Source organism: Corvus cornix, chromosome 6 (assembly GCF_000738735.6).
Source record: "Corvus cornix cornix isolate S_Up_H32 chromosome 6, ASM73873v5, whole genome shotgun sequence".
NCBI classification, from domain to species: domain Eukaryota; kingdom Metazoa; phylum Chordata; class Aves; order Passeriformes; family Corvidae; genus Corvus; species Corvus cornix.
The window spans coordinates 25,377,005-25,401,918 of NC_046336.1; the positions used below are offsets into that span (position 1 = coordinate 25,377,005).

Consider the following 24,914-nt stretch of genomic DNA (forward strand, 5'->3'; position numbering starts at 1 on the left):
TAGTCCAATGCTCAGACAGGCCCAGCCAGACAGCAACAAGAAGTTAATGCAAACACACAGCAGCCATTTACCTGAATTAAATTATGCAAATGTACTCTGAGAAATAGCACAATTAAATTTACTTTAGTTTTTAACTGTGTCATATGGGCTTATTGAGTCAACTTCCCTTTCTCATATATAAATAATAATTTAGGTGGTGGGAATAGAACAAAACTGCTTCTCTGCAAGTTTTTGAAAAACACCCAAGCAACCCAATCTCCAGCTTAATATCAGGTTCATGACAGGTGATAGTTAAAGATTTCCAGCCTAATTCTTCCACATTGTGTGGCACTCACCATGAGGATTTCTGATCTACAGATTAAACAGTTCCTTGTACTTTACAAGAGCAATGGCTTGATTTCCTCATGAAATACAATTATGAGTGACTTTTCTTTTGTTGGTTGGTTTGGAAAGTCACTAGATTAGATTAACACAATTGAGAGAAAAAATGGGGTTTAGCACCAGCAGAAAAATTATGCTGGAAAGTCCTCCAGATATTTCATCTGAGCATCAGTTGATAATGAATTGGCTGGAAAGACTCAAACACATTATAATTTCATTTGATTGAGATCATTTGTTTGCCATGAATAAATAAATAAGTTAATAAAAGAACAGTGATTCAAAACTCAGTGTTTTTCTTTAAGACTACAGCACTTTTGTCTCCAACACAATGACTTAAGTTATTGCCACGTGGTTAATAAGGAGGCAAGGCAGCCAACTCATCCCTTTTCTGGTGTAATTGTCTGTTCCCCTCATTGTCATATGACTGTCTGCTTCTGGGCCCTAAAGCAACTGGGGTTATTTATGGGGGTTTTTACTTGCAATGACTGGATTCTGAACCTGAAATATAAGTATGTAAATAGATATATTTGAATAATTTATCTGATTAACAATGCAAAGGTCAATTATCCATCATGTGCCACAAAACTATGCAGTCTGTGCCTGAGAGCCCTGCAGAAATAGGGAAAAGGTAAAAAAGGGAAAGGAAAAACAAAGAGATGAATTGTCTGTCTTCAGATCTACAGCTTCACTGTTTGCTCAACAGAAGAAAATTAAAATATTACCCCAAGCACAGATTCCACTGAAAACCAAGCAAGCAGTAACTAAGTTTCTTGTTTATATTTCATAATAATTCACATGCTCATTGTTTGATAGCTACAGCTCCACAAATAAGCTGGATCACCAGTGCTAAGCCATCTTTGATCTTCACTTTCACTTAGTGCCAGGTGGACAATGGACAGGCTTTCTGCTGCTGTTCTAAGCCCCAGTCAAGCAAGCAAGTGAATAAATTATACCCCTACAGCCAGGAATTGTTGTAACTTATATGGCTTTAATGGTCATCAGAGCAACAACAGGGATTAACTGGCAACTGTACAAGCAAGTAGAAATATGGCCCTTTCTCAGTAGAGATGACCCCTGACACGGGACAGTTTCTGATAACAATTAGTGTTGTCACTATCTTCAGAGATCCTGAAGAAGTTAAGCCAATAGGAAGGCATCCATTAAAACTTTAGTTCTTATTTAATTCCAGCTAGACAAATTTAAGCTATAAAAGTGATCTTCTTTCTTTGAAACCCTTCTGCCATGAGATGTGTGATAAGATTTAGCCCATATATCCGTACCTCAAAGCTAAGGTCATGATAATGATCTCTTGTCCTTTGACTAAATAAAAGCTGTGTGTTTACACGTGTTAGCAATGATTTCACTGCTCTGCTTCTGTCGTCCAACTGCAGTCAGCTGGCTGGGCTGTGCCCAGGCTGTTTGGTGCTAGTAGCCACAGATGATGCAATCAGCCCCCTCATCCCGGCTGGAGCCGTCGATGCCTTGCTCCTCAAGCTCTTTGAGGAAGATGTTCAGCTGCTCTGCCTGAGCTTCAGGGAAGGCAAGTGTGTGCACACACGTGCTGTTGCTGGGGAAATAGGCAGATTTAGCTCCACTGATGGCTGTCTCAGAGGCTGGAAAAGATCAGAGACAACAAAAAATAAATAAAGCAGTTGACTTATTTACTTATCTTTGTCCTGATCTTTAAACAAGTGCCAGCATTCCCGTTTTCTGGACTAAAGTCTCCAACTTGGAATACAAGTGCCGAGATGATTGCTTGCTTTTGGTAAGCCTTGGAAACAGCTGATCTAGCAACTAGGCACTGTCAACAGTAAAATATTTTCCATTAAGCATAGAAGAGGTAAGGTGGCCCTTCTGTGTATCTATATGCACATTTGTTTTTAAATTAAGGCAGTAACAACAGAGTCATACAGCCTGCTTTGGGTCACAGATTGAGCAATGGATACAATGGGAGCAGTCTTACAGTCCATGGGCTGCCATGCAGGTGGCAGCATTGCTGGCTGGGGGCCAGCTGCTGGGCTTTATTATGTGCGCATGCAGGTGTTGGCCAATTTTGCAGAGATTCTTCAAGTATTGTTGCAAGATAAACAGTTTTATGTCCTACTGTTCTCCGTCCAGTGGGTCACACAACACTTGTGAAGGACAGGGTTTGTTTCAACGTGCCAATGTACTGTTTTTTTAAAACATCTTCCCACAAACATTTGCATACATATCATATTTGGTACCCCAAGATGAAACAGCAGTGCTCAGGCCTTCATGAGAGTATTAAAGCTCATGTGTGTTCTCACTCATCAGTTTGCCAGCCCAGCACTGGCTCTCACAGTATCACACATGACAAAGTTGTCACACATGCCAAGAAAAGAGGAACTTTTCTTTCCTCCTATTTTTTTGAACAAAAGAGAGGGAGCCCCACGTCCTCATGAACAGATGTGTCTGAGAAGTACTCACGGCTGCAAACAGCCAGTTCCTTTCCCCCGACAAGTTGTGTGGTCCAGGAAAACCCAGTGGCATTGCCACACACTTCATACAGCCTGCTGCGTCTGAGGAACTGGAAGTCATAACCCTTGGGAAGCAATGGTGGGGAGAAAATAAACAAACATTGTCTTAGGGTACGTCATGGTAACTTCAAGGGGAAGAAACATTCAGCCAGGGCAGGTAAATACAAACAGTACAACCTCTCCCAGCCCTGAGGGATATAAAAAACCTATAGCAAGCAAAGTTAGGCTTTACCCAATAAGGGGTTGTAATTTAAGGAATAGCTGCAGCAATATAGCAGCAGTGAGGCAGGAATGTTACCTTGTTGCACATGGGTTTACAGTACTGAGCATTGTCAATGGTCACACACACCAGTCCCCCGTTTCTTGGGGCCACTGGGCGTGGGCACAGAGGTAGCTGCTTGCAAACTTTTGGGTGGATAAAAAAAAAAAAGAGAGCAAGAAAACGATGGATTAGAGTGAAAGTGGGTATAAAAGTCTCCCCAAGCAAAGTCATTAACCCCTCACCGCTAGCTGGCTTCGTCTAAGCAAGCATTTTTGCTTGTTTAAAATCTTTTTCTCCCATTTTTTTGCCTGTGCTGCTGCTCAGCACTGGTGCCTGGGCTGCAGGGACAGCAGGACTCTCCTGTTTGTGCTGCTGTGCCTCCCCAGTCCCTGCTGACCGAGTGCTTTCTATTACTGAGATGTCTTTTATCTTATGCCACTCCTCTCCCGCCCCCAAAGAAATGCAGACACTTGGTTCACTCCGTAGGTAGAAAAAATTTCCTTAGTGCTTCTCCACTGCTGCTTTGTCCAACACCCAGCAAAAGTGAGAATTGGTTCAGGAGGGGCCTCACATTGCCCTTGAACAGGGCGCAGCAGATCGAGTGCTTCTTGCAGTATCCACACCAGGGAATTGATTGAAGCTTTTTCACCCTTGGCAATCATTTCAGGCAAGCATTTTGAATATTTCTATGGAATGAGGGGAGAAAAAGTTTAAGCTGAAAAGGAAAGACTTTGGAGCCTTAGAATTAAACTATCTGTGAACATCCATAAATAAAGAAGCTCATGCATTCTTGGGTAGCTATTGTTATTTATCTAGCTATACTGCTTATGTTCAAGCCCCTTTATATACCTGGAGCACAGCAAAACCGGAAAATATATCTACAAGGACAGTTTTTAGACTAGCAGTAGCAAAGCTGTGGTAAGTCAGGTGACACTAATGTTGTTCTGTTCTTGTGTGTGGCTCCCCTCCCCAGCATGTACTTTGTACATGGCCAAAGCAATACACAAGTTGTGCTTGCCCAGCCAGTGCAGGCAGATGGGGCAGGGGCCCACCAGCACAGGGGGTGGGTGCAGAACAGACCCTGGGTCAGCCAACCTCTTACCTCAAGACTCTCGTTCACATCATTTATGGTTGCAGTTTTGCATTCACTTAGGCTGGCAAAAGCTCTGTTTTCAGTAAAACCTAAAAGAAAAGCAGAAGCAGGAACTTAGCTAGGTCATAGTCCCTCCTGACACATGAACAAACCCCAAATACCATGAAATAGCACATGTTTAAAGGAACTGTGCTTCTATCCCGCAGTCCTAGTACTAGATTGTATACCTGAGGTGATCAGGGCTCAAATGTGAATAATCTGTACAAATATTGATTGATTTGAAACAGCAATCTGAGCACCTATTTGGGGCCACTCGGGGTTGGGTTCCCAAGCAGGCCCTTCATTTCTCTAAGACAACCCTATTTAAATAATTGTTAGTCATATTCAAGAATATCTTACCTGCAAGAAGAACTGCTATACTTAGAACAAACTGTGTTTTCCGGGGCAGGCAGGAGCTGAACATTTCTTTCTGCAGGAGACCAAGGGCTAGTTGCTTGTTGCTTGTGGTGCCTGAGAGCAAAAGCACTGCAGTCAGGCACAGAGCTGTGTGCCTGTGGGTCACTGGTTGTTTACAGAGTGCCTCACTCCACAGCAGTGCTGTGACTGGGATTAGGGGGAGGCACACATTGCCCCACTTTCTGGGAAGCCCAAGGAGAGCTTGCCAGAATAGTTACAGGAAGGGCAAGGGCATGTTCTCGTTAGGGCACTGAGGCAGACTGGCTCTGCTGCTGCCAGCTCCACCGGGAAATTGTCAGATTAACTGGTTTACTGTAAACATGTTTAGTGTGTGCACATTCCTGCATGCTCTCTTGCCACCTTCCCATCTGTCTGTGCTTGTCTCTCTCTCACACACACATATATCTACTTTCATAAAGAATATATAATAATGCCTTAACCTGTATGTCGTGCTCTAAGAGAAAGCTCAGAATATCAAATGCTGACTGATTTGAACCAAGGGGATATGGTCTGCATCCTGTAGCATCCAGAGTTTAGCTACTTTCATCTTTTCTTTTTAATGGAGCCATGAAGCTCATGTGCTTAAATCCATTTATAGGAAGAGCTGAATAGGTAGAAAAATTGCCACAAAAGTTCAGCCATTTCTACCCTGCACATTTATTAGTAGATTAATCCAATTATCTAGCTAACATGCTAGGGGTGTGCCTGACCCCTATGAAGGGTTCAGAGTCACAGCCTTTCACCTGGAAGACTGTCACACATCTCCAGACAATGCCAAGCCTCAGGCCAGCCTCCCCTGCCCACCAACCAGCTGGAAACACACACACACATCCCTCCCTCTCCAACAAACCTTTAATGGTTTAATGGTTAATACAGTTGTTATTGTCACCACCTGAGCTGAACTGTTCCTTTTGTCTGCAGGTGTTTCTGTTTGTTGAGACATGGGCTTTCTGCTTCCATGTTATGTTACGAAACACATTTATTTGTAAGGCTCCTTCTCTGGTTTCTTATTATTTGTTTTTCATTCACTTGCTTCTGCTGGTTGGAGTGTAATACACTATGAACTGGAGCTCCTGAAGAAGTTAAGCCAAAAGAAAGGCACCCAGGGCATTGACAAAGAAATGTCTTCTCGTGCTATGTCAGGGACATCTTGACAAATAGGTATGTGTAGGACTGTAATGCTTCCACGAAGCACTTCTGTGTCAGCATGAATGACCTCCTTATTATTAGCAAAATGCCTTTGTATACATTACTGAGAGGTAAAAGACCATTTGCAAAACAAGTCTTAAATAACAAAGGTCAAGGTTAGCGTTTCCAGGCAGACCAATAGGACCTGGCTCCAAAGAGTTTATGTTTCTGATGCTGACACACACATATTCCATATTCCTTGAAAGAGAAGCAATATGCTGCTAGGAAAATGGGAAATCTTTGCCAACTCATTCTTTAAGATGCAGGTGCTCTTGAAGATATTTTCCAACCAAAATGTACCCAGGTGGGTACCCAGTGAGGCCCACTGATGAACGTGGTAAGTCCTTGGGAGATCAGGAACTACCCATAAACCTGTTTATCTCAATTTACACAGAACATAGAGCACATTAGCATAATTAATAAAGTGGAGAGACCTCTGGCTTGACTAGATAGAAGTTGTGTTTATGACACACTTGAAAGCAATAAATGGCAGCTTTTCCTTTAATGTTCATCACAGGCACTCTCTCTCCACCACCACACCTATTCGGGAGGCACTGTACGAAGACATTTATTTAGAAGTTAAACACGGGGTGGCAGTACTTCTCCAGAGTAGATTTATCAGAATGCTGGCTAACCCACGAAGCATCAAGTCCCTCTTGGGGGCCATACACAGGCAACCCTCGCATTGCAGGATTAAGTTGTTGCCAACTGACAAACAAAACTGATCACAGAAGATAAACGTGGTCTCACACCCTCCCAATTTAAACAAACCTGTTCCTAACCCACAGGCATTTGGAAAGAGTAGTTTGCCACTGTCTGGGACAATACATGGGCACAGACAGAGACGTCCTTGTCCCGCCCACCCGCAGCAGCATCCCGAGCTGTGCGGAGGAGAGGCGGGCGCTGGCTCCAGCAGGAATAACGGGATGCTGGTCCCACCCCTGGAGCCGAGTGCTGGCGCAGCCCCGCTCCACAGCTGGGCACACTTTCTGAGCCAGGGCAAGCTCTCCGGGGGGAAGGCACTGGGCCAGATGTAACCTCGTGCTGTGTGCATTTGGTGAAGTTTTGCACGTATTTCTCTGAGCTATATTTTATTCCCAAATTCTATCCAACACAGAAAGCCATGCAATAAACCCAATATTTGAGGGCAAAAATAATGAAAAAATACTGTATAGCACAAACCTAAGAGTTACAAATAAAAATCTAATACTTTTTCACTGTGTTTCCATTAATCACGAGGACTAAAGAGTGATCATACACATATTAACAGGGAAATTCATATAACAATTCCAAAATCTAACAAAATTCAATTATGTTGGTAAACTAAATTACTACAAGAGTAGAAGCAGCTGAATTGAGATGGACCATCATACAGCAACATTAAAAAAAACATGGAAAAAAAGACACATTTACATACATGGTAGGAAAAAGCTTTTTATTCTAAGATTGTTGTTTCATAGGAGAGCACTTATGTTTCAAAAATGCAGGTAATTGAAACACGACAGTAACAGCACATATGCAGTGAAGGTGATTTAAATATTACATATATGTTAGCATATTTTATAAAAGAGGCCAAGATACATTTATGTGATATTCAGCCACCTCCCATCAAAGCAGCCCCCAGCTGTATGCAATGCTAACTCCAGTAAGGAAATTGGACCCCAGAATTTCCCATTGTCTAATTAGAAGCAACAGATCTGCTGATCTTTAGTCAGAGCTGGGAAAGTCATCTTCACCTTTGCCCATCAAAGGTTTGAGGTTCAGCTATTGGTTTGAGTACCTGAGTCACACTTCGTCTATATCGAAAGAACCAACAGAGCAGCAGTTAAAAGTAAACTGTATTTCGTTGTCTTATGCTGATTAAAAAAACAGACTCTGTCCATTATATCTTAGATAATGAAAGACACTGAGGGTTAAAAAAAAATCAATTTCCAAGAAAATAATCTTTTCTTTCTTTCCATTCAAAATCTAAAATTCCTTTTGTTGAATATAAAGCTGTCAAATTTGATTTTCAGAAGCATCCTTGTCATTAGTGGTCTTCCTTTCTGTTTTTAAAAGGTGACATGTCATTAATGTCAAAACACGAGTTTTTTAGGCACTTCCCATGAGAATTCCTCTCTTCCAAAGTGACCATAACACGCAGTCTTCTGGTAAATGGGCTTTTTCAGATCCAAATCCCTGTGTGTATAATGAAAAGAAGCAAAAAATTTTCATATTATGATACTTCATGATAACTACTATTAAATCCTGATGTTGTATCCATCCCACATCCTTAGACAAGCATGTATTTTCTCGAGATGCAAGCATACCAATGAATATGTTCAATGGAGACAAAGTGACAAGACTACTTAAATGTCTGTAATGTACTTTAGGGCTATAGGAAACGGCCTTATTACTGAGAATTACTAATTGTCATGGAAAAGATGAAATAACCTCCAATTCCTTTTGTAAACCAAAAGATACCTTTTTCTCAGAGTAAAGTAACTTAAAGTTCTTGGAATACAAAAGTTGTTTTATTTGACTTCCATACACTATAGAAAGCCAAACCTTCAGTAACAGCTGAAGATTTTGCAAGAAATCATTTCTTGGATGTGACTACTGGGGTATTTTCCTCTCTGTGTGTTTCTTTACCTGACAATGACTCCAGGCCGAAGATCAAAGTTTTTGTGCACAATGTCCAGCAGCTCTTTCTCTGTTTTTTGGGAAGTTCCATAAGTGAACAGTGAAATAGACAGTGGATGAGCAACCCCAATGGCATAAGAAACCTGTGGGAAAACAGGCACTTTAGTCAGCTGACAAACACAGCACCAGTTGCAGCAGAAGAAAGCATTCATTTATGAAACATCTTATGAAAACTAAAGCCTCTCCTTCACTTCTCATATTTGCACAATCTGTATTTGTAGAAAAAAGAAGAGAAAACTTTGAAAATGCTGAGGCCTCTGCATTTACCCAGTCACCCCATGCTCAGTCACCCCATGCTCATTTCCACGACAGTAAGTGTCAGAGGGTTGAGGGCAAAATGTCCAGAAAAATGGCCAACAAAATGAAAGCTAAATGAAAAGTTCCAGTTTCAGGAAGCCAACAGATTATTAGTGACATTACAGGGGTCTTAAACCAAGCACATCAAGTCTTCCTTTCTTCAAAAAACCATCACCGAGACCACTTCTACTACAGTGTTTGGTATGATGGGTAGTTGAGGAAAATCTGAAAAAGGAAAATCTTTTTGAGAAAAGCAACATCCTTAGCAAGCCATACCTGAACCAGAACACGGCGACAGAGCCCAGCCTTCACCAGAGACTTGGCCACCCAGCGGGCTGCGTACGCGGCCGACCTGTCCACCTTGGTGTAGTCTTTGCCAGAGAAGGCCCCGCCGCCGTGCGCTCCCCAGCCACCGTAGGTGTCAACGATGATCTTCCTCCCAGTGACACCAGCATCACCCTGACCCAGTGACAGAAGTTGTCCATTACACATCCATTTCATCATCAGTCTCAAACAAGGCTGTGCATTCCTTCAGAAGACTGCAGCAATGGGTAAGTTCACCACACAGGGGTAGCTGAAGGAATGAACTTGTCTCACCAAGGTACAACAGTGGCTGTAATTGTTCTTTAAAGCCAGATTCTCAACACAAGCCATGCACAAATTTATTTGGTCAATCAAGCAAACCCGTTTACACCCCGGTAGCTAGAGCATGCACTGCCTGTTAAAAAAAAAAAATCCCTGGCAATATGGAAACTTTGGTTTAGAAAGGACCTACTAGATATCCAAACCAATTACAGAATATTGCTAAAAAGCTATGTGCCATATAAGAACCATTGAGAGATTTCACACTGTTTAAAATATGAAAAAAACCCAACCCAGGCTTTCATATCTTTTAGTCAAAATCACAAATTGCGTGAATATTAAATAGTAGATTCTTTATTTACAGTCAAAGGTATGTCAGTGGTACCTTACACATCATTACATGGACACTGGCACCCAGCACTTCCAGTGCAGTATCAGAGAGTGTCATGTATGTACTAAAAACCACATTTCCAACCCCAAAATATTTATAGTCTAACTTAAAGGGTACACAACAGGTATGGAGTACTTGGCAGTTATAGGTAATTGAGAAAGGATTACTTCCTTCTCAGAACAGATATTTATAGATGAATATTCTGAAATATTAGGTAAGGAAGTACAGATAACATTCTGGTTGTCTACAGCTCTCCTGACTGCTCCTCACAAATACTTAATATTTTCATTTGATTGGGGTTAGCTGATCAGCACCGAACTAATTGTCTGATCCCTGCAATTTACTAAATCCTTAAGCTTTCTGGTGTGAATGGAAATATGTTCAAATTCTAAATTCCGCTGCCACCTGTGCAGGCAGATTTGAAATTCTTTGCCTCAGAACATCATGTCACTAAAATTCAACTGCTGGAATGTTTGCACGGCAAACAAAAGTGCAGAGTCAAAGCTTTTCTTAGAAAGACTGTGCATATACACAGAAGTAAACCTTTGGCACTGTTTGTTCCATTCTGCTAAGGAAGAAGTGAGACATAAATCTGAATTTTAAATAGCTGAACCTGTCTTAAAGGAACCTGTCCTAGGGTTTTTCTGCTTGACTCAAACATTAATTTTTCATGGTGCAGACAGTTGCAATGAGAACACCTTGTGCACCACCATGACTTGGCTGCAGAACTCAGAGGAGGAGGAATACATGGATATGTGAAAGGCAAGAGAAACACTCCGTGTTTCAAAGGTGCTGAACAGGTACAAATGCACTTATAAAGCACATGGAAGTCATCATTGTGATGAGCTGTAATGTCTGTCCTCATCTCACCAGCAGGTATTGCTGGTAGGAAAATGATGACAGCAGCAAACCTACTCATTTTGCCATAGCCAGAATTCAAGGTCCCACCACATTCAAAAACATAAGGTGAAAATCCCAAGTGAAATACACATATCTTCCTTAGATGAACTGAGCTGGAGGTAAAACAGCCTCCTGTACTAGCTGTGTTAAAAATAAAACTGAGTAACACTCTTCTGAAAAATAAGCAGAAAGCTAAAGCTGTTAAAGTCAAGAAGAGAAATAGTTATTTTCTGGTTGCCGCATTGCCATTGTAAATTGCACAAGTGATGATAGCAGTTGGAAGGTCATGGACACATAGGTAGATTGGCCCATACTGAGTAAACCTAGCCCAGGTTTAAAAAGCTTAAACGGATGCTGTGACTTGCCTCGGTTTGTGTGTGCAAACATATGCAACAGAGCTCCAGCACAAGAGTAGAAAGGGTAGTCCTGGTTGGCTTATCACGTGTAACTGTAGTACATTTTCAAATGGATGCAGTTCTGAAAGATTTACATTTTTAATGGTGCAGTTCACTGCACACATAAAAATTTTCCTGCCTTCTTTTTGTATGCTATGATTGCTGCCTTGGTTCATTCATGCTAAGTTACAGCTCAGGTTGAACTCTCCTTTTGTGCGTAGTCTAGGATGTCAATGATACACAAAATTGCAGTGATACAACCCATTCAACTGCACAAAAATGCATTTTTTGTAGAATTATTAATTATAATGATGAATCTCAACACCTTCCTAGTTGTTACACGGCATTAATGTAAAAAAGACAGAGTGCCTTAGATATAATTCTAGAAAATTCCAGTAAGTGAATGAATTTGAAAAACAAAGGGAAAACACTGTCTACTTGGATTTGTTGTGAAATTGAACCTAATTTCAGGAAGGAGTTTTGAAATTTTGTTGTGATAGTTCTGAAGGTATCTGAAGACTAAAACATTGGTAATGGTAAATTTGTTTTCAAAAACTAGATCTCAGAGCTTCTGATCCTACAGAGAGTGGAAGTTCTGCCTGACCTCTGTGACTGCAGGATGACTGGGACTGACTTTCAGGACCAATGAACACCTTCAGCTCTTAGTGGTGTCAGGCAGAACAGTGAGAGCTATGCAGATCTGAAAACCAGGTTCACTGTCAGAGAAGTGAAGCTTCTCTTGTCCATCTCTCTGTAAGAAGTGCTTCCCATGAGAAAGGGCTGTAGGTCTCACTCAGTGCTGGTCCCCAGAGGGTTTGAGGAGACCCAGAATTGAGCTACACACTCTACATGCAATGGAAGATCGCATGTAGACTTGCCTGCCTGGTCACAAGTACCGTATCACCGTGCCCTCAAAGGTTAGTTTGGCATAGGACACATGAAACCCTGGGCCCTTCTCCCACATCCAGCTGCAGGAAAAATCTTCCACTGGGCAGCTTGCTCCTTACACCCTGGGACAGAGATGCCAAAACCTGAGCATTGAAGACACACACAGTGAAAGACAAGCTCGTAAGACCACCAAAACAATACAGCACAAACCTGAGGCCCTCCAATGACAAAACGTCCACTGGGCTGAAGGTGATAGACAGTTTTGTCATCCAGGTATTTTGCAGGGACAACAACTTGGATCACACGTTCCTTCAGGGTCCTGCGCATGTTATCCAGAGAAATGCTCTCATCGTGCTGCACAGAGATCACAATGGTGTGAACACGCACGGGGATCACTGCTCCGTTCTTCTGCATGTACTGAACCGTCACCTGAGGCACACGGGGACAATGGGGAGAAAACAACAAAGTTGCTATAAAATACATTACTATTCATCAAATAGTATCAAATAGGTATTCATCAAATGCCACATAGGCTATTCCAAAAGCAAAACTGTAGCAAAATGTCAGTGCTGACATTAGAGGGATCACTGCTCGCACTGATGCCAGGGTATGAGAAATGAAGCTTATTTTCGCACAGCATTTTTGCTATGCTAAAGACAAAAAATTAAAAAAAAAATAGAAAAAACACAACTGAATGTGGGCAACCTGATTCTCTATGAAATCATCCAAAATATGTCTTTCAGGTGGGATTTCCTTCAAAACTCCCAAGCCTCAGAAATTTATGTTCTCATTGCATCTTGAAAATGTCAGCCTGAACCACTAAATACAAATAAATCCTTCGGATGCCCTGTCACTTTTCCAATGAGCACACACCACTTAGTTCTGAAGGGTTAAATGTCTCTTCACTGGGAGGTGGTGAAGTGCTCTGATGCAAGTTAACCATTTTCCAACAGTCAAGGAGACAGGTCACAAGCAGTGGAAAAGCTTTATCTGCTACTTGTAGGTTATCCTGATAGGCTGAAACACATCAACTGATATCTTCAAAAATACTCAATATTTCTGGAAAGAAAAGGTGTTGGTTTTCAACTCTCTGGACAATCCCTTGCAGTATTTACCTGTGTCTTAGAGTCAGGCCTCAGCCAAGGGAGTTCTCCGCTACGCCTCAGCTCTGCTAACCTGGCGTTCAATTTATGAGCAAGAATAATTGTTAGGGGCATGCATTCTTCTGTCTCATCTGTTGCATAACCAAACATCAAACCCTGCAGGAGGAGAGAACGTACTTCAATCACTGTTAAAGGCACCACAACCAAAGGTAATGAGATTTCATCTGAAGAAAAGAGTCAGCAGTATCCTCGGGTTTACTTTCTACTGTTTTACATCACAGTGCAAGGATCCAAAACTCAGATCAGGCTCCAACATGTCACAGTGTAATGAGAAACAAACCATGTTCCTAGAATTTTTTCACTAGCCTGAAGGCTTACATGTTGAGCTGGAAACCTGGACAAAAATGAAGACATTTCTGTGTAAAAACCAGATTCTTTCACAGAAAATAAAAAAAAATCTGCCAGAGAAAACATTTCAGGACTATTCTGTCATAAGAAAGATGGTTTTTTTAGCCTGGAAACATTCCAGAGGCTTTTATGTATGAATATAGGCACACTTACACTGCAGCTCACATCTGAAATTTCAGTGGAACGGGATGTGAGCACTCCATGAAGGACATACCCTTCAACAGTTTAAGGCACCTGCCTCAGATTTTTCAATGCCACATGCTTAGAGTCACAGCTTCTACTGTTATCTATTATATTTGTATTTATACTGTTATATATGACTTTCATAATTCATTCATGTTCCCTGCATCAGATTATCGTTTGCTAAATAGAGTTAGCAGCATTTTCTTTCTTCTCATCCAGTGTATGTTGTGGGAAAAAAAAAAAAAAGAAAAAAAGACAGGAAGGTACTTTGATCAAATGGAAAGTGAGGCCATCAAAGAGCCAAAAAAGAGTCAGATCTCTTTTCATCTTATGTATTATTATGCCTCCCTGACAGCAGAAAAGCATTTTAATTTAGCCCTCAAGGGATTTTTTGAAAAATATTAGCTTGTCTCCTGGACTCTGATATCTGCACTTACAGTTCTCAACAGCAGTGCTGTAAACTAGATATTACTTTTAATGATAACTAGTAAATGTTAAATTCACTCATAAGGCATCAATCACATTATGGAGTTTTTATGTTCGTATCTTTCTCTTGGGAACACACCATAAATGTCTACATGTGTTCTTTAGCTCAGAGAAATGCAGTTTGGACAGCCTTAATTACATGGAACACCTATTACAAGAGCTGCCTCCGGGAATAAGTGAGAATTAAAAGTACTCTGGTATTTATTGTACTCATGCTGAGGGCAGATGAAACATCACCTAATTTTTTGCTGTACAAAATCTCAACAGCTCTGTGAATGTGAAAAGATCCTTTGTTTATTCCGTGTTACACGGCAAGTCTGGCTGCAAGATGAATGGTCTGATGAACCTAAAGCTACACAATGAAACCATGAAATATGTAAGCAAAAAACCTTTGCTAAGTTCTAAAGGGAACCTTCTCAGCTACTACAAACTGCCAGAGCTCTCCTGATTTGCCTGGGTGCTAAAACAACACCAGGCAAAAGTCTGCCCTCAAAGAACCTCTAACTGTTTTAGTAAAATTATGGGTTTTATTCTGGGGTAAAGAGAAGTGTGGAAATTATTTTGACGCGGGTTTTGACATACAAAATAGGGCATAAGATGGAGTGAACTTTTTCCATTAAAACAGCTTTGGTGTTTTAGATGTGATGCTATGTCTACCTGATCTCCAGCACCAACATCCTCTTCATTCCTGTGTAGATGAACACCTTGGGCAATATCAGGTGACTGCTGTTCCAGTGCCACTAAAACATTACAAGTCTTGTAGTCAAAGCCTATTTGGAAAAAAGAATAGCAGTGATTAGCTTTTTCTGTCACAATTAAGGAAAGTAACATGGAACCATAGGACAAAATTTTTATTCTGAAGGATACCACATTCAGAACTCAAAACCTAACTGCTATTTTCAGTAAAATTTTTGTCAATACCACCCTTGAAACCTTTTTTTGGGGTGGCATGGGATATATAGTGTTGCCTTTCTTGCTTGTTACTGCTTATTTTTTCTTGCACTCTCTCCCTGTGCCAAGCCAATTCAGATTATGAATTGTCAACTGCAGAATAGTCAAAAAGGTAAATAATGAACCTCTCCCAAATGAATAGTAATAAAGTCCTCTACATAAATTCCCAGAAGCTGAGATTTTCAGCAACTGAAGACTCTGCTCTCTGATACTTTATTTGTAATACATGCAAAGCAGTGTCTGTACTTGAATATCTCATGGGACTTTGCATGAACCACAAACAGAAAAATACCAGATTCAGGTCTTACAACAAATCTGGAAATGGGAATTTACATGACTTTCAAAGACCAAAAGTAAGGTTTTAAAAAGAAATTGAAGGACTTTCAGAAGATTGTGGCAAAATTTCCCACCTGTTCCTAGGCATATTAATAATAACTTGCTTCTCTCCAAATCCAACCTTTCCTAGAACTGTAGCTACCGACAGCTGCCGACCAAACTCATGTTCAGCCAGTACAACATATATACACGTCCATATGCATATGATCCACTTGAATGCTCTTCACCCTCTTTTCCGTAGAGAAGAAAATTATATTTCTGTATGTAATTGCTTTGTTTAGGGTTTTTTTAACTTCTAGAAATTGTTTTTTACTGCATCACTGACTCTCCCCTCATCACTGTTGGCAGTATGGATGAAAAGAGATTTATGACCTACTAGATTTGCCTGTGTTTTCTGAAAGCACTGCTGTTGCATGATGGTGGAGGCAACCTGCAGCTGAGCTGCTGTAATATTCTCCCACCACAATCTCCTGCAAATTCAATTGCAATTGAAAGACTGCAGTAAACAACTTGTAAATCAAAAACTCTTAATAAAAGATAAGCTTCACTGTAACAGAATACTTTGAATATTTCTACTGTATAAACAGATACATGGAAATGAGAAAGTGAAATGTGTCTGGTACTCAGAGCCTTTTTTCTTTTTTATCATTTGCACATCTCACAACCTAGGTCTGGACCACACACTGTTCAGTGTAAAAGGAGTTATTCACAGCTAACAGAGCACCCGGCAGTGACAACCACCTTTACACCTGGGAACTCCAGATGCTACTGCAGTACAAAAATACAAAGGTACAATGAAATGAACTAGGTTTGTTCTCTCTCTTTCACACCAAGATGCAACAATCAGCTTGCCAATGAAAAACCAAGAGTCAAGTTCCTGCAAGTTTGGAGGAGTGGTAGGTTCTATGGTTCAAGTTGAAGTTAATTATTGTAGCCTAATACCACAGTTCAAAGTATACTCTGCCTACTCCCAATTCAGTTTTAACTAACAAAAGGTTTTTACTTACTGGGGTAAAGGCAGAAAGTGTATCATGTAGCACCATGCAAGCAGCTTTCACACAGCACATTCAGTTTGTATCAGGCTTGCTAAAGCCCCTGTGTGGGACTGGTGACAGACCTGTTCTGCAGTTGCCTATTGCTCGCTCTTCCATGATTTCATGAGTTTTTCCACCAACCTTTAGCTGAATCATCATAGCCAATATGTCTAATTGCATCTCGGACAACTCGCTGATAATCCACAATAGCACGAGAAGTGATCTCCCCACAGAGCAACACCATTCCTGTCTTACATACTGTCTCTGAAAAGAGAGATGAAAGCAGGATTACAATAGCAGAATAAGCCAGCCCACTAAGACAAATACCTGTGTTTGTGATGATGCTGATTTTGAGAGACCTATTGGGTGTATACAGTGTAAATCCTTTCTATCCATATTTTTAGCATTACAATTCCATCTATAACAAATTCTTTTCGTATCCACTATCTGTCTGAAAGCAAGGAAAAAACTAGTGTGTCCAATTTACAAATGGGAAAGTCAAAACACTGAGCATGATTCAGTGATATGCAAATCTGTTTCTTCCAGGACAATTCAGTCCACACACGAAATCAATGGCTCTACACTTCTACAGCCTGTTTAGGCCTCAGTCTTTACAAAAACTTTTACTGTTTCTTCTCATCTCTCCTTCTCTTGAAGATTGAAATTATTATGCCATTTTTTTGAGATTGAAATGAGCTAGGTCTTTGCAAACATCCTAAAAGAAGAATGAGACTGTGTGATGACTTAAAGCAAAGAATCAAACAACTTACCACAAGCAACCTTGGCATTTGGGTCCTGTTTGAGATGGGCGTCTAGTACAGCATCACTGATTTGATCACAGATTTTATCTGCAAGACATCAAAGCTATGATTCAAAACCACAGCATTCAATACAAAACATGGACTGTTTCCACCACTTTCAGTAGGTATTTCAGAAAGGAATTATTTTATTGCTTATTACTGGCATGTCTAGGGTAGCTAAATAGAAAGACATATTAAACATCTTTCCAGCAAACTCAGTAGGCACAGATTACTTACTGGTGTAAACTTACTAACTACAACTTTACCTGTAGTTTTCTATACTTAGGTGTGAAACAAGAGTGTAATGCACAGAATAACCTGGGAGGTTAAGAGGTTTTACTCCCAGCCTTCTCCTTCTCTAGCACCACCAGCACTGCAAACCAGTGGTGTTCTAATGGAATGGTGATGTTCCACCACCAACTTCCATGGCCCCAACAGAAAGTTACAATGTACCTTACCAACACTGGTGGTAAGGCCTGAGAAAGTGCTTAGATTAATAGCTCAGTGGAGGGCTGGGTTTTGGGTTGCTTTTTGTCACTGATTCCTACCATCCAGCAATGTCACCTCCTAATAATCCCTGCAATCCAGCTAAGGCAGCGCAGGAAGTACACACACAGAAGAAGCAAGAAGGGGTTACCAACTGACATTTGCTTGAGGTAAATCTTTAGTTACATGCCAAATACAAAGGTTTCAGCTCAAGTTTGTCATAATAATCTTTTATCTTTTTCTTTCTTTCTTTTCTAATCTTTAAAACAAATACTGAATCTTAATCAAATAGTCTAGCTAATCTAATGGACACAAAACGGCAGCACCCATAGCAAAGTCTTCCACATGAAAATGGTAAATTTTCTTATATAATTTAATTTTATTGTTTGTAAAAAAATGGTCTAGTACTGCTTTTAGATTTTGACACAACAAGCTGTGTGGCAAAATAAATTAATCTCCTGCCTTGCCGTGTGCAACACAATCTGTTGGAAAGCAATGTTTTGTAAGAGTCTGCCATTAGAGACTTTTAATACACTCAAGCTCAAGCCAAAATAAATTCTCAGTTGTTTTCATTTAGCTAATCAAAGGGACAAATCAAAGAGTGGAGAACTAATGTGATTCTGACACTCTTATCTCCCATATTCACTCCCATCTCACCCCTTCAACACAAAAAGAATGAACACAAAAGACAATTAGCAAATGTAGGCTGCATTGGAACTTTCAGCCTTGCAAGAACTGTACATGGATTACTAAATTTGGGACAATTATTACCAAACAGGAATCAGACACCATTTTTGCAATTTAATTAGATGTCCAACTGAACCTTGTTTAGCAAACCTGGGTACAAAGGTGGTAGGAGTGATTAAAATGTATCTCTGCTTGCTCTCTTCAAAGTTTTCATTTTTATAAGGAATAAGAACAAATGCAAAAAATACTGGTGGCAACATGAAATTTTGATTACCTGAATGAGACAACAGAGCAGCTGGGGTTAGAATGGATTTTAGTGCAGGTCCCATACCCAGCAGCAAACTCTAGTGACTGGGACTGTTTTGTAATCTGTCTTTCACTGCCCAGAATTTCTATGAACAACCCTTATTGCTGTCCTTGCTCCACATGAAGCATGTCTCACCTGCATTAGATGCCACTGCCCCACATGTCTAAGTTCCCTGGATGGCACACACAGGGATATTATACGCATTCCTTCCAAAACACTCAAGAAGGGTGTTAAGAAGCTGTGGGAAGGTTTAGGACAGAGCGAGAAAAATGCCCTAAATCAGAAAAGTCTATCTTACAGGATGAAATCAATCAAACTCAATCTAGTTCTGAAAGGCTGAAGGAAAGGCAACCTACCAGAGGAAACCCCTGTAGGCACCGTGATTGCAGTGCCTAAGAACCTAAAAACACTGTGCTGAGAGAAAAGGGGGTTTTTTTTCTGATGGGAAATAATGTAACTACAGTTGATAAATGAAAGTTAAAAAGAGACAGATGAAGATTCAAAAAGGAAAATCTGAAAAGGGTGAGAGCCATGGAAATCATTCATCTAGAGGCACACAGGATTCCTTGTCCCTTCAAACTTCTACATGAAAATTGACTATCTTTTTAAAAGGTATGAATGCAATTCAACTGCCATTTACTAGCTTGTTTGAAGAATTCTTGCATGAAATATTATTGCCTATGTCTGAAGGTCAGACCAGATTATGTTTTGGGGATCCCTTCTGATCTTTAAAATCTACGTGAGACTCTAATAAATTAAAACAATAGATTAGAATAATTTAATCTACTATACTTGGAGCATACATTAAAATAGTCTGAGGCAAATCAGTTTGATAATTCATGTCATATCTGATTGTTGGTGCAACAACCAGCAGTTCTAGTGCAACTAGTTCCAAATCCAGATAGAAATATCTATCAAGACTGGAAAGAGAAATCCAGCTGGATGATTGGCTGATTAATGCATTAAATTAAAGGCATGTCTATTAGTAAAGGTCTCAGGTGTAAAATAAAACCAGGCATTCTATTTTTAGCAATGCTTAGCAGGCTTTGTGCACCCTTCATTCTGTTATTTAAATTTCTCATCTCAACTGTCCCATTTCTCTTATTATCTGCTAAGTGTGAGAGGTTAAGTTTGTCCATTATTTTCTTCCTTTTTATTTTCCTTTCTTTTTTGGAAACAGGGAAAGCATAATGGAACACCTCTGGTGAGACATTATAATCTTAAAAAAAACATTAATAGGTCAGAATTCAGTTCATGCATACCTTCATGTACTGAATTACTAACCAATGGAATGAATATTGCAAAAATGGTATCTAAAATGACTGAGCAGGAAAGTATTAGACAGCCATGAGTCTTTTCATGAAATCCAATCATCCCACAGGCCCAGCCTTATGGCAGAGATGCCAATTAGCCAGGAAACAGCTCTTGCTAACTATAAAATGAGTCTAGGGAGGCTGATGATAAACCCTACTCAAAACCCCAGCTGTAACACTGGGAAGTAAAGAAGGTGTTCAACAACAAAAGTGATCTCAAATAATTAGAAGAAGCTTCACAGTTTTCCAGATGGTTAGACCTAAGTTTGTTATGTGAATCTAGAGTATGTAAGAGCCTAGCAAAAGTTCTCAGAGACTTCACAGGAATTCATATTCACAGACTCACCACACACAGAAAAAAAATATGCACAGCAGTAAAAACTGAAAATTTAATTCGAAAAAGCTCCACAAAGCACACAAAGAGGTACAGCCACACTTCTGGTTTTGATGGTGTAGTAAATGTAATAAACATTGAACATTTGAAATGGCAAGGTTGGTTTTCTTCAAAAACTTTGATCATCAAAATTAAATTCAGCATTTTTAATTATATATTATTTATATCAACAGAAAAAGAATTAAACTAGACTGTGAATTTTTATATTCAAAATATGAGAAACTGAGCAATTCTCAGTTTTCTGGTAAAAAAAAAATTAAAACAGGGAAGAAATGCAGATACCTATCATAAGCATTCATCAAAAAATAAGCTTTCTAACAAGAGTTTCACTGGAAAGACTTCAAAGGCTTCAGACTACAGCACTGAATTGTGCTGTACATTCTTCCTATTTAAAAGAACTCTTGAGGAGCTCTAGTTAATAACTGCAGTGGTGCCGCAAAATCAGCAGTGTTCAAATGTCTTGTACATCTGTTCTCCTTGTTCAATGGACAGTTTACTGAAGTATTATGCATATCATTTAGTCTATATAATCTTAGATATAAGACACACAAGCATCAGCTTGCTGGACAGATCTGAATTTTCTGGTTTTTTTTTTTTCTCCCTGTGAATATCTACAAGACAAAAATATGCTTTCTATACGGTTGAAAATATGAGGGTGCTTTTAGAAGATGTTTGTTCCTATATTTTTAAAGAGATTCCTTGACACTTTCTGGAAATCTGAATGGCAGTCAGTTTGCAGCCAATTCCACCTGAAGCCACACCAGACAAGGGAAGGAATTACTCCTTGGTGGTTTGACATCTGTAAGACATTGTGGGGCAGAGAAACACACGATGCATTTCAAAGCACCATGAAACCTGTGCAGCATGGCAGACACTACTGGACTAAGGAAAATGGAGCAGCTACCAAGAAAAAAAGTTCTCTTTATAGTGCTACTGTCTGTGTGCTTTTATTAGTACATTGAAAGGAAGAAGTCATGTGGAAGTCTTCAGAGAGTTTGGAATTTACACCACTAAATGACTAAATGATTAAAGACCTGAAAGGAATTCCCAAATGTTATGCCCAAGGGATTTTGAAGAATCTGGAGTAAGAAGATGGCATAAACAGTCTGCTATAATGTCTTTGGGGAGCATAGGTGATACCTGTGTATTAATTATTGACAGCTATTACTTGCTTCTATGGAATCTGGTCTTCTCAGTGACACCCAGCTCTAGGCATTGCACAGATATAAGGCAGTTCTCAGTACACTCAAATAAATAAGCATATAATTTCTCCTGCTTTGTGCATTAAGAAGGTCTCCATTAAAGCATTCAATACTCAGCTAATATAATCAGAACAATTCAAATTTCCACCAGACAAAGATCTGGTTCAGGATCTTTACTTCACATAATGCCCTCTAGCAAAATTATAGTATCACATACGGAAGAGAAATAATCAAGAACAAGCAAATTATCCATTTTGTATAAACAGAGGAAATCAAAACTCACAATAAAATTCTATTGCTACAGATAACATCAGAAGCCCAACTACAGCCTCAGGCACTGGCCCCCATTTTAAGAAATAGCCAAGATTTTCCTGGGTGATAAAATCGTAATGGCATGTCTACACCTCTTGTGCAAAACCACAGAGGGGAAAAGGGAGTTTAGCCAGGATGTAGGAGTGACCAATTTGCTGTCAGGAGCCAGAGCTATCACTGAGATGATTAAGATACATTGCTGGTGCTCAGGAACAAGAATTTGGAGGACAACCCAGAGTTACTTACTGCCAGCCTGTCCTCCTTTGATCTGGAAAATCTCTATCTTCCCTTTGCCATAGGCATTTGAGTTGTCAGTACCCTATGTTAAGATCTAGGCTGTTTAAGAAAGTATAAGCACCACAGCCTTGAAAACATCCAGGTAAATTTCAGTTTTCCACTCACTCTGAAATAAACCTCCCAGGCTGGTACTTAGCATCTCATAGTACCCAGACACCGAGCAACCTCTGCCAGGCAAGAGAAGCTGCAGATACACCCAAGTGGTAACTGTGTTTCTTAAGGGCCTGCTTAATATTTCAGCACAGGAGAAAAATATTCATGGGGCTTAAAAGAAAGCTACTGAGGGCCACTAGAGGGTTTGGAAATAAAGAAGGGAATGTGAATAAGAACTAAAAAATTGGCCAAATTCTAAAACAAGAAACAGTATAAAGAGAGAACTGGTAAAGAAAAGAAACCAAGGGATAAAGTTAAATCTGGGGACTCAGTTGAACTCTCTCTGCTCTGAGACTTCCCTATTATTGCCCCAAGATGATTAAAAAATAATGATTAGAGTAGCATAAATTGTGACCAGTTGTCTTTGGAAATAACATCATCCATGTAAAACTACCACACTGTTATTACGTTATTTTTCCCATGAAACTACGTAGCACTACAGACACTGGGTGTAATTATATATAAATTCAACACAGGACACATGTTCCAAGGACAAATTCTGGTTGTCATTTTCTGACTGTGTTACATCAGAAAGAACCCCAACTGGTTTAACCTGATGTAGTTGCCCTCACATTGATGGAGATGTACTCAATTGCGTCAGCCATGGATTTGATCTGAACTAATAAGTTAATATAGAAGAGTATTGGAACTGTAGAAGAATTCATTGCTGACGTTTTTATCCTCTGCTATAAAATCATTCCACCCATTTATGATTTACTCACATAACATGAATACAGACCTGAAAAGCCTTATTACAGCAAAAAGTGCAGGCCACCAAATCTGCTTCTAAAACAAATACACTTTTCAGGACATCAAACAGCCCATTGTCCCCTGGCCTCATTTGAGGGAACAGTTGCTGTTGACATAAGGTATATGTTTATGGTGGATGGATATTTGTTTTCAATAACATTGAACTAATCTCTGCTGACCATACATAAAGTTTAGCAAATAACTGTCCACTATTTGCTTCAGCAATTCCATATATTGCATCAGATGATGGAAAGGGGCGGGAGGTAGGGGGCAAACCGGTGCCTTTGCCATCTACAGCTGCTGGGACCACTAAAAAAAGGCTCTGAAACAGGCTACTTAGGGATATTCCTGTCATGGGTGACAGTCTTAGAGCACTCCATATGTGCAGGACAGTTTCACAAGGCCCATAAAGATATGGAACTTGAGAAGCAAGCTATGCATTCTTATCCATATGCGAAACTTGAGTCTGCCAGAGATAGTGTCTCCACAGGAATACTGAAAGAAATTTAGATGAAGAAGGAGCAGCAACCATAAACCTCACTGCTTTCCTCAGTTGGACACAGACTCTGCAAAAGCACATGAACTCTTGTTGAGTTACTCTTGTAACTCTAGTTACAGCAGTTTTATAGCCTGTATGGACAAAGTCCAGTAGAAATAAAGTAGAAAAAGCACCCTGTTACAAATAATTTCTCTAGTAAGATTAACAGCAGGTGAATGCTTCTTTAGGCTTTTAAAACACCTCAAATGAAAATATTATACTTTTTACACTTTTACCAGAGCTGCCTTCTTACCTGGATGTCCTTCTCCCACAGACTCCGAGGTGAACATGAAAGCACCTTCATCATCCAGCGTGTAATCACATAAACCATCCACCGGCCCATTCATGGTTGTGATGCTTTTCCTGGTGGATTATTATAAACAATGGTTGAAGAGCTCTACCTTTGGTGCCCTCTGTTTAAGAAGGCTCTTTATCAGCAGGACTACTGCTGTCTTCACTTATTATCTCTTCGGCTAACTTGAATTTCAGTGTGTGAAAGCAGCATGTGCTCGCATCCGTGCCTGCAAGCAAAGAGTATGCATGTGCCTGGAGTCTGTATCCCTACCTAGCCTGATCTGTCAGTCCCTGAGCTGCTCCTATATATGGAAAAGTGAAAGTGCCCAGATAATCATGTGAGGAAAATGGAAGAGCCCATTTCTTGGCAGGGGAGTTAGTTAACTTTAGGATACTTCACTAATTAACTCAGTTCTTGGAAACACTCTGGATCCAACCTGTGCAAGATTGGTTATCTTAGCAGCTCCACTGAGCACGAAGTAAAGCAGGAGTGCTAGTGACAGCTCAGGTCAGCTGCTTTTCTCTTTGTCTCTCCCCTAATTCTCGGATCTATGGTGTACTTCCAACTCTGTGTTGTGGTTTTACAGGGATAGATACAAAATGTGTAAACGCATGTCTTTCCTAAGGAAACACTGGAAGAAGTTTGCATCATATGTATATGATGCATATATATGCTGCATATATATATGATCGTATATACGATGCATATGCATCATATAACCATATTTTCCTTTTACTTTTTCATCTCTAAAGAAGTAGAGTTCCCTGGTGAGTTTTTTTCTTAATTTTCATTTATTTTTCATGCACTTTTGAGAGACGAAACATCTGATAAGATCTAGCATCACGGCTGCTTCACAGTCTGCTACA

The 24,914-nt window shown here is 40.1% G+C and overlaps 2 protein-coding genes across 2 annotated transcripts; both read right to left on the reverse strand.

Annotated features, from left to right (window-relative positions):
• Positions 1-1,133: 1,133 nt before the first annotated feature.
• On the reverse strand, positions 1,134-4,899 carry LOC104690215. Its single transcript, XM_010400887.3, has 6 exons — positions 4,634-4,899; positions 4,244-4,323; positions 3,713-3,827; positions 3,178-3,284; positions 2,830-2,944; positions 1,134-1,994 (listed from the first exon to the last, which is right to left on the reverse strand). The coding sequence occupies exons 1-6, from the start codon at positions 4,695-4,697 to the stop codon at positions 1,807-1,809; spliced, it is 669 nt and encodes a 222-aa protein (XP_010399189.1). The 5' UTR covers positions 4,698-4,899; the 3' UTR covers positions 1,134-1,806.
• Positions 4,900-7,292: 2,393 nt separating this feature from the next.
• MAT1A (methionine adenosyltransferase 1A) lies at positions 7,293-24,335 on the reverse strand. Its single transcript, XM_010400883.4, has 9 exons — positions 24,007-24,335; positions 17,285-17,362; positions 16,656-16,778; positions 14,851-14,963; positions 13,129-13,272; positions 12,224-12,442; positions 9,134-9,316; positions 8,510-8,643; positions 7,293-8,056 (listed from the first exon to the last, which is right to left on the reverse strand). The coding sequence occupies exons 1-9, from the start codon at positions 24,098-24,100 to the stop codon at positions 7,954-7,956; spliced, it is 1,191 nt and encodes a 396-aa protein (XP_010399185.3). The 5' UTR covers positions 24,101-24,335; the 3' UTR covers positions 7,293-7,953.
• Positions 24,336-24,914: the final 579 nt, after the last annotated feature.